This window comes from Gossypium hirsutum, chromosome D05 (genome assembly GCF_007990345.1).
Source record: "Gossypium hirsutum isolate 1008001.06 chromosome D05, Gossypium_hirsutum_v2.1, whole genome shotgun sequence".
In the NCBI taxonomy this organism is placed as follows: domain Eukaryota; kingdom Viridiplantae; phylum Streptophyta; class Magnoliopsida; order Malvales; family Malvaceae; genus Gossypium; species Gossypium hirsutum.
The window spans coordinates 59,549,784-59,558,860 of record NC_053441.1 but is presented as its reverse complement, the minus strand read 5'-3'; the positions used below and the strand labels follow the sequence as shown (position 1 = coordinate 59,558,860).

General features: G+C 35.0%; 2 protein-coding genes across 11 annotated transcripts in view; one reads left to right on the top strand and one right to left on the bottom strand.

The window, feature by feature from the left end:
• Positions 1-3,642, top strand: LOC107903588 (proline--tRNA ligase, cytoplasmic). 6 transcript variants are annotated; one of them, XR_005913071.1, is made up of 6 exons: positions 52-319; positions 1,591-1,764; positions 1,866-1,959; positions 2,541-2,613; positions 3,051-3,185; positions 3,253-3,642. XR_005913071.1 is itself a non-coding variant. In XM_041092337.1 (5 exons), the coding sequence occupies exons 1-4, from the start codon at positions 170-172 to the stop codon at positions 2,573-2,575; spliced, it is 453 nt and encodes a 150-aa protein (XP_040948271.1). In that variant the 5' UTR covers positions 52-169; the 3' UTR covers positions 2,576-2,613; positions 3,051-3,642. The 6 variants fall into 6 exon arrangements, 2 of the variants coding, with proteins under 2 accessions (XP_040948271.1, XP_040948272.1); XR_001685855.2 differs by adding an exon at positions 1,164-1,252 and having other exon boundaries at positions 1-319; positions 1,591-1,959; positions 3,051-3,642; XR_005913072.1 differs by lacking the exon at positions 2,541-2,613 and having other exon boundaries at positions 51-319.
• Positions 3,643-5,592: 1,950 nt separating this feature from the next.
• LOC107903589 (disease resistance protein At4g27190) overlaps positions 5,593-9,077 on the bottom strand; it is a 76,635-nt gene continuing 73,150 nt past the window's right edge. For all 5 annotated transcript variants that reach the window (XM_041092336.1, XM_041092334.1, XM_016829683.2 and 2 more), the window contains 2 exons: positions 5,881-8,835; positions 5,593-5,803 (listed from right to left, as the gene is read on the bottom strand). In XM_041092336.1, coding sequence (XP_040948270.1) covers positions 5,707-5,803; positions 5,881-8,825 — 3,042 coding nt within the window. In that variant the 5' untranslated portion in view covers positions 8,826-8,835 and the 3' untranslated portion in view covers positions 5,593-5,706. The remainder of the gene's footprint in view (positions 5,804-5,880; positions 8,836-9,077) is intronic.

Below are 9,077 nucleotides of genomic sequence, written 5' to 3'. Positions count from 1 at the left end.
GACGCGTGATGTTTATTTCAAATTCCCGCTAAAAATCCCTTCTGAAATTTTGCTCAAATGCTTTTTAAACTTTTTCATCTTCCTTTTAATTGTTTATTCCATCAACTCGTCTCGAAGTCTCAAACCGATTCAATAGCAGTGAGTTGACTTAGCAGCCGCTTATTTCCGTATGGAGATGGAAACGAAGGATGAGTTCACGACTCGCGAGCCAGAGCAGGCCCAAGTGGGATCTCGAGGACCGAGGTTAGTAATTAACGAGATGGTGATGAGGAACTTCAAGTCTTATGCCAGTGAGCAGCGCGTCGGTCCCTTTCACAAGGTTATATTTTCTTTTATCGTTTAATTTTTATAGTTTTTATTTGGTTTCTAGTAAAGTTTGGAAATTGAGAAGGAAAATTGCAAAATTTATGTAATAATTTCGCGGACTCAACTTGGAAATTGAGAAGGAAAAAATGAAGAACTGAGAAGGAAATTAAAAATTGCATGACTTCAACTCGAATAGCTTTCTTTTTTTTTTCTCCTCTTTGTTGTAATTTTAACGGTTTCCTTTTGGTTACTGAGAAAGCACTGGAAACCGAGAAAGAAAATTGCAGATTGATGAAATTATCTCAAATTTATATTTTCGATTACTTTTTTTTTTCATAGTTAGATGTAGAAAGTAAGCTTTTAGTTAGTTTGTTAGTAGTCTAACTCCTGCTTGGTTGCCAAGAAAAAAAAAATGTAAAATGAGAAAGAAAATAAAAATGATATGATAATTGCACGAATTGAATTTGAGATAATTTATTTTTTCTGTTATCAGTGTTTCCTTCTTCTGGTTGCGAGAAAGAGGTGGAAAATTGAGTGGGAAGTTGCTAGTCTATATGAAAAGTTCTAAAATTTAACTCAAATTAAAAGTAACAAGTAGTTTACATGACTTGTGTTAAGCATCCAACCTAAAACCAATTGGCTATAAGTGGAAGGGCCTGATTTAATGTATTTAATGGGTGCTCGAAGTCAAACAAATTTATTTAAGGTAGCTGAGATCCAACCAACTCCAGCCTTAAAAAACAGAAAGAAAAAAGAACAGAAGAGATTTTTTGACCCTGTTCTGGTTAGCTGTTATGAGATTCTTGCAGGTTCTTCAAATGCAATTGCAAATTTTGATAGTAATATACTGCTAACAGAAGCCTGCAACTAGAAAGACAAGGAGCATGTCGAGATTCTCATTTCAGTGACTGTGCTTCTATTTGCAACAATAATGAAAAATTTAAAGGTCAGAAAACTTATGTTGAATACGAACATGCCTAACGTTTTACCAACTCAAACCAAAAGAAAAATCGGATAGCTTATTTGTTTAATTATTACATAAAAGATGATTATTTGCTGTCCATGTTCGTATTAGTAGCCTTGTGCACTTCTCTTACATGTCCTCGGAATTCATAACCTCAATAATACTCAAAATTATGCTCTTTAAGTCCAAAACAAAATTACTTATTTTCTTAGCTCTTTAAGGTCATGCAATTAACCCTTTTTTTCTTATTTCCGCTTTCCTTCTATTCTTTTATGTATTATTTTCTTATTATTGAAACCAGAATGTGTTTTATTGGACAGGTGCGTGCAGTTCGCTGTGACAATGGAGAAAAGACTGATATCTCTAGAGTCTTTTTGGTTGAACAAGTAAAAGGAATGTTGGATAAGATTCAACAGAACCTATTCGATGTGGCAAAACAAAAAAGAGATGCCTGCATTGAAGTTGTAAAAACGCGGGATGAGTTTGTAAAACCTGTATTTTGTTAGGCAACAACATGAGCTGGATCATATTCTAATCTCTCGAGGCATATGTCGCTCATTTTTCTTAAATGATGTTTTATGTTTTGTATATATAGGAGGTGGAGAAAGATGTGAAAGCTCGAACAAGGGGTGAGATGGGAGCAGCTAAGTCTCTTTGTACCCCATTCGAACAACCTGAACTCTCAGAAGGTACTTGACTCCATCCATGCAGGCATTTATTTTAAATAATTTAAAGAATCTGAAATTAACCCTTTTCCATCCAAATTTCTTTAGAGCAAACAAGGTTTTATATATAAAATTATATATATATATTGTCAATGATTATGTTTGATTAATTCTGCTGGAGTTCAGAACCTTGACAGAGCTGCTATATAAGAAGCTTAGTTGGCATTTCAATTTTTCAATTCATCTATAGATAAAATAACATTTAGTCTTTAAATTTGTCAAATTTAAACCCTGATTAAAAAAATAATTTATAAAATAATTTTTAATTTTTTTAATCAAATAGTTAAACCCTGATTTTGTTTTGGACTGCATTGATAACATTGACACAAAGGTATCATCATGACTTATGAACTTTCAGTTTTACCTATTGGCTATAAGAATTCTATATAACGTTGCAGTCAAATATTGGCTTTTCACCATATATAGAACTCCTAATTTCTTTATGTGGTTCATGTTATGCTCTAATTTATGTTTTATTTTTCATTATTATGATAGTGCATGGCTAATCCTTCTATATGCTTGTTTGATATTGCACCCATCTAAAGCACGAGTAAGCAAGCAACATAAGTTATTCAGCTGAAGGATTAGGATCAACTTTGCTACTTAGTGTGTACGAAGGTTAGGTTTTGCTTCTAGATACGTATTTTATTTTAGTATCAGTAGCTTTAGGTTATGAAATATTTATGTTTTTGTATTTTTATTATTTATTGTGATTTGAGCTTCTGGCATTTTATATTATTGATTCTGAATACGGTGAAGTTGTTTTGGAGTTGTCAATCATTCTAAAATGGGGGCTCTTTGCGTCTGTGGCTTTTGAATCTACACTTGCTACTGCAGTTTTCTGGTGGTTGCTGATCTTATGATTGGTGTTTACTTTGGGGCCTTGTCCAATTAGATTTTATTTGGTTTGGAAAAACTTTAATATCTTATGCTTGTATTTGTTATTTTGGATATCCAATTTTACTCTTGTTTATCTATTGCATTAAGAAGACATTGTTTAGGGGTTTATTTCCTGATATCATTCACTTTACTCTTTCTCAAATTTTTGCTTCTAGGTGAGACACCGTTTAAGGAAAGATCATGGGATTGAGGGTGGAATTCCTGTTGTTTTCTCTTTAGAGAAACCTAAAGCTCAGCTGCTTCCTTTTAGAGGACCAAGTGGTGAGGAAGACAACCCTTCAGATTATCAAGTGAGGATGCTTGCTTCTTACTTTTGCAGTTTTAAAGTACTCTGTTTGATCACCTAACATCATGCAGTGGGGAAACTCATCCAATATATTGAAGCAGAATTTGAAATGAGAATTGAAAGTACATTTGGATGGAGCTAAAGTTGTGTTTCTTTTAGCAATATATTTGAACTTGCTGGTGTTAGGTCCCTGGTTTTTGCTATCTCTAGATTTAAGGGTAGAAGGAAAAGGAAAATATTTAGGTCTACATTAGTATGTAATCTACATGTTTAATCCAACAATTTAATGTGTTATTCTGCTGTCAGTTAGTACCTGGGCAGGTTCAACAATTTAATGCATTGTATTTTTTATTAGCTTGCAATGTGAATAGTCATAGGAGGTTCAACTAGTCAGTTTGTTTTTCAAATGTATTATTTATTTTAGTTTTGATTCTAAATTTTTATTTTTACTTTAATATTTACGACAACTTGAGTTCTAACTTTTGGATTTTAATTGTGTTATTAATTTATTATTTTAAATTTTAAAACTAAATTCATTCATTTTTATATTTAGTTTTAAAGTTAAAATTTTCATAGAAAATTTAATTTAAATAATATTTTTTATTTATCCTTAAAAAGTATATTTAAAGTTCAAAATTAAAAAATATAATATAATATAATATTTGATTAAAATAATTTTGTTAAAGGTTATGTTTTTAGTGGCGTTTTTGTGAGAAGCGCCGCTAAAGGTTTGTTCTTTAGCGGTGTTTGAATGAAAAGCGCTGCTAAAGATATTATTTGATTAAAATAATTTTTTTAAAGGTTATGTTTTTAGCGGCGTTTTTTGCGAGAAGCGCCGCTAAAGGTCATGATCTTTAGCGGCGTTTGTGGCAAAAGCACTGCTAAAGGTCGTGGTCTTTAGCGGCGTTTTTTTCTAAAAACGCCGCTAAAGTTAGCGACGTAGTCTTTAGTGGCGTTTTTTCCGGCGCTTGTAAAAGCGCCGCAAATACTTTTAGCAGCGCTTTTTAGCGCCGCTAAAAGCCTGTTTTGGTGTAGTGTTACTATATCAAAATTTTCATTGTACTGTTGAAATAATATGTTTTTGGTATAGGTGGAATAACCCCGCCAACAATATATTGACCGAGCTTGAGGACATTTGACTAACTTTAGACCAACAAACAAAAGAGGAGGTTAGTTTATTAATTTCAAAGTTTTCGGTTTTTTATTCCAACAAACTTCACCTGCCATGTGAGCATTGAGTTATCACCTGAGCAGTCGAGATCGCATTGCAACTCGAGATCCAACTTGATGGTGATTATACTGTCTCGGGTTGAAATGTAATTAAGGTTTCAAGTTTACAAAGGTTATACTGCCAAGGGACAAAACATAAATTTGGCCCTAGTTGGCGGTGGTTTTGTAGGCACAATAAGGATTTTTTTTCATCATCAATGGAGGAAGCTATACACCACATAAACAAAAGTATAAGGAAGAAAATTGTAGTAGCATTTTATCCATTTCTACCGAATTACTTGATTATACTAAAACGCCATTGCATTTTTTTTCCTCATACTTCTGTTTCTGTGGCAAATAGCATCCTCCCCTGATGATGAGAAACTCGTTGTCGTGCTCACATAACCACCATCAACTGGGGCCCCATTTATGCTCCATTCATTGATAACTAACCTTTGTAAAATTAAAGACCTAGTTACACTTCAATCGGAGACTATAGAACCACTGTCAACTGGGACCTTGAGTTGCAATGCAATCCAGATTCTCGGATGGCTCCATGCTCACATGCTAGGTGAAATTCGTAAGTCACCCAACTCCACGACACTACCGTAAATTCAAACATACCTTAAAACTATAACAATATTTATCTTGAACACGAGAAAAGCAAAACCTACAAACTTCTAGTTTCAAACTGTAAGAAAAAAAAAACAATTTTAGACTATCTGAAAATGCATCCTACAGAGCACTTTTTAGGAAAGAGAATAAAACGCGTCTCATGTTTTCTCCGAAAGATCAGAGAAAACACATCCTATAAGACACATTTTCTTTTCTATTTGTAAAAAATAATATAAATTGATAAATTTTCAAGAAAACAACATAAATTTTCAATTTTTTTTCAGCATATAGTTGTAATTTAGCCTTTTTGAAAATTTTTTAATTTGAAATACAAGATTTCTAATGTTGAAATTATGAATTCGGTTATCTTCAACAAAAAAAGAATTGAGAATTAATAAAAGCTGAACTGGTACTTAACAATGGTTATTAGCTATGTTTTGTTTTATTCAATGATAATAAGTGATATAATTATTCAGTCAATTTAATTTTAATAATATATAAAATGGTAAAAGGTTAAAAAATATTTTTAAAATTTTAGAACATTCTAAAATTTAAAAAATAAAAAAAAATGAGAAAATTAGGGATAATTATTTTTAAACCCTACAAAATTTCTCTATATTATCTATATTCAATACTCATTCTTTCAAAACAAACATAGAAAAAATATTAAGCAAATTTATATGTTTACAATGTGGAGCCTCTTAACCTCTTCCTTCCATCATTCCTTTTCTCCTCTCTTTTGCACTATCCTTCTTTCCCACCAACCCTTTTCTCTTTCTAACATCATCAAAAGCATACCTGAAATTGTATTAAAATGGAGAAATTAGGTTTATCAAAATAAAAAAAAAATAAACAAAACCATAAATGGTTCATACCTATCCTCCTCGGGGTAGAAGCGAAGAACATTTTTAAAGTTTGGATGGTCATCCCACTCCAACCATTCCCACCATTCTTTCCTTGACGTGATGGTAAGAGAAGGTGGAGCATATGCAAATGGCTGCCCATTGCCAACAAGGGGAACAAATGGAGGAATTCTCTTCAGTTTATAACAGTCTAGAACGTGGATAAGTTGGAGAGAATCGCAAACCATCACTCCACTTTTGCTGCAAATGCTCTTCAAATTTGGTAACTTATGTAGTCTCAATTCTCTCAATTTGGGAAGATGGAATTTGATTAATGCATCACTCCCTTTTTCTTCAACTTCTGATGTTGCTGCTCCCAATATTTCTATTAACTCATCACAGTGTGACACCCAAATTTCTTCCAGGTTTTGGAGGTTTGGAAGCAACCAATGTGGAAGCAACGTCTTCATACTTGAGCATTTGAATATCGTAATTTCCTTGAGATGGGAAAAGGTGGCAGACGGAGCCAATGTTGATGTTCTTGCTGAACCAATTCCTGCATCATTCATAATAAGGGCACTCAACTTTGGTAGCTGTAGAAGATACAACACCTCGAGGCTCTGAAATGGATGAGCGGAAGAAGAGGCAAAAGAGGACAGGGAAACAACACACTCTATCCCTTCACACTCCGAAATCCTACAAACCCTCAAGTCAATCGCATTTTTGAAGGAAGAATTATCATCGACTAAGTTTCTCGAATAGTCGCACCTTATAATATTCAACTCTTGAATTTCAATTGGGTGCATAATTAACTCACCTTCCCAATTCTGGACTCCTCCAATTGTTACTGTTTTATCTCTTGTAGCAAGCACATAAGATGGGCCCACCTGTAACCGGTACTTGATGAGATTTTTCTTACTTTGTTGCATTGAGGAGATGAACTTATTGAATTCACTGATGTCTTCGAAATGTCCGGTAAAGCACTCCAACTTCTTCAATGGTTCCATCTCCTCTGCTTTTAGACTTGTTTTTTCATTGTTCTCATGAAAACCCAAGTGCTGAAGGTGAACGAGTTTTGGTAAAAGTCCAGCGGGTATCTCTTTCAGAGTGTGCACTGCAAGATCAAGATATCTTAGCTTTATCAACATATCCATTCCGTCCGGGACTTCCTCAATTTTAGTCCCAGCAAGAACCAACTTCTTCAATTCTTGAAGCATCGAAAGACAAGGCAGATCTCTTAATCCAAAACAGCCAGAAAGCAACAATGTTGTGAGGTTCTTTAGTTCAGAGATGGAATTTGGTAAACTCTCGATCACCGTATAGGACAAATTGAGAACACGAAGACAAGGCATGTTTGTGAAGAAATAATATGGGATCTTCTTTATAAGGTTGAACTGCAATAACAAGGTTGTGAGCAGTTGGCATTTTGTGGGTAGCACATCTATGAAAATTTCTGATATGGAGTTATACATAAGTGACACTTTCTCAATATCCGGACTCCATTGCTCCTTTTCTGGTAACTCTTCTAATTGCAAACCTGCTTGTATCATATATCGAGGATTCATTCTTGTGATCGACAATGCCATGTCTCTCACTGCATCATGCATTTTCACTGTTTCACTCGAGACATTTTCCAACAAACAATTATCTTCTAATTTCTTCAAAATAACATGGCCCTTATCTTTCATTTCTTGTCTTGTACTCATATCATCTATGAATCCCTCTTCAATCCAGCACTCAATTAACCCAACCTTTTGAATTTTATAATCTTCAGGATATAATGCGCAATGTAAGAAACAATGCTGCATTTTCTCGTCTTTTAAGTGATTGAAGCTAACTTTCAAACTCTCGATCACTTTATCTTCCGCTTCTTTCACTTTCCCTATTCTCTCTTTCAATTCCCTGAGTGTGTTTTTCCAAATAAGAGGGTCAACTTCTCCTCTCAATGTACCAGCTATAACGACAATTGTAAGAGGCAGACCTGCGCATTCCTTGACAACAAGCTTCAAAGTTGGCATTAAAGTTTGATTTTGCACCATGTTAGGTCCAACTTCACTCAAGAATAGTATCAATGCCTCTTCTTCTGAAAGGGGCTCCACTTTTATCACCTTACAACCCATGTACTTACAGACATGCTCCGAACGGGTTGTCAACACCAACTTGCAGCCATTGCTACCATTTGGCTCGGGGATCCCAACTTCCTCTAGAGAGACTTTATCCCACACATCATCTAGGATTAGAACATGCTTTCCTGCGTTCTTCAGCATTTTTGACAAGATTGCTGCTCGTCTGAGCTTGTCTCCTTTTCTGGGCCAACCTTCCTTCAACTTCAAAGCATCTGCAATATCATCTTGTACCTTCATGACATTAAACTCCTTTGATATGGTAACCCAGATTACCCTTTCGAATCTTTGTTCTTTCAAAAGATCATTGTGGATGTGCTTTATGATAGTGGTTTTACCCACACCGCCCATCCCCCACACCCCAATCTTGCTCACCTCCTCCTGCATCAAACATGCCCAAATCTCTTTTCTTGCAGCTTCCTCCCCAACTAGTTCTGATGTTGGCAGTGGCAACCCACCACTTGGACCATCCATGGCAAGACCTTCAGAGGCATTAGGAGCGTTATTAAGAAATTCCTTCAGTTCTCGAGTCTTTTCATCAACCAGCTTCCCGTTGCAAGCACGACAGAGATATCTCCCGTTACTGACTTTGTTTTCAACAACTTGTGCTTCCCTAATCATCTCTTTCACAGCTTTCAACCAATTTTCAACTCCCTGCTTTGGTTTCTTCCCCAGAGAACGAAAAAGATCTGCTTTCAATTGCAGCTCTATTTCTTCCATTTTGCAATTCAATTCATCTCTGATCCTCTTGAAGTTTCTCACATAATTGTTCAGCTTTCTGTGATATTGCAAATATTTACAAACAGGAGTTCCGAGACAATTTGCAATGCCGACAACAGGCTCTACGTACTCCATTGCTATGTCCCTGCAATGCAATCATATATAGCAGTAGCAGAGAATGAAAATCTGTGAATGAATTGGATATTTTATGAAGTATTGATATGTCAGTGTAAGCATGAAAAGGAAAACATGAATGCAAGTTTCAAGCAATGGCGTCTATTAGATGGAGCTATGGATGGGTGGCAGACAGAAACATGATGAAATTCTGGTCACCAGAATCAAGCTCTCGATGTATATAAAATGCTAGATTCAAGTGTGCAAGAGTTC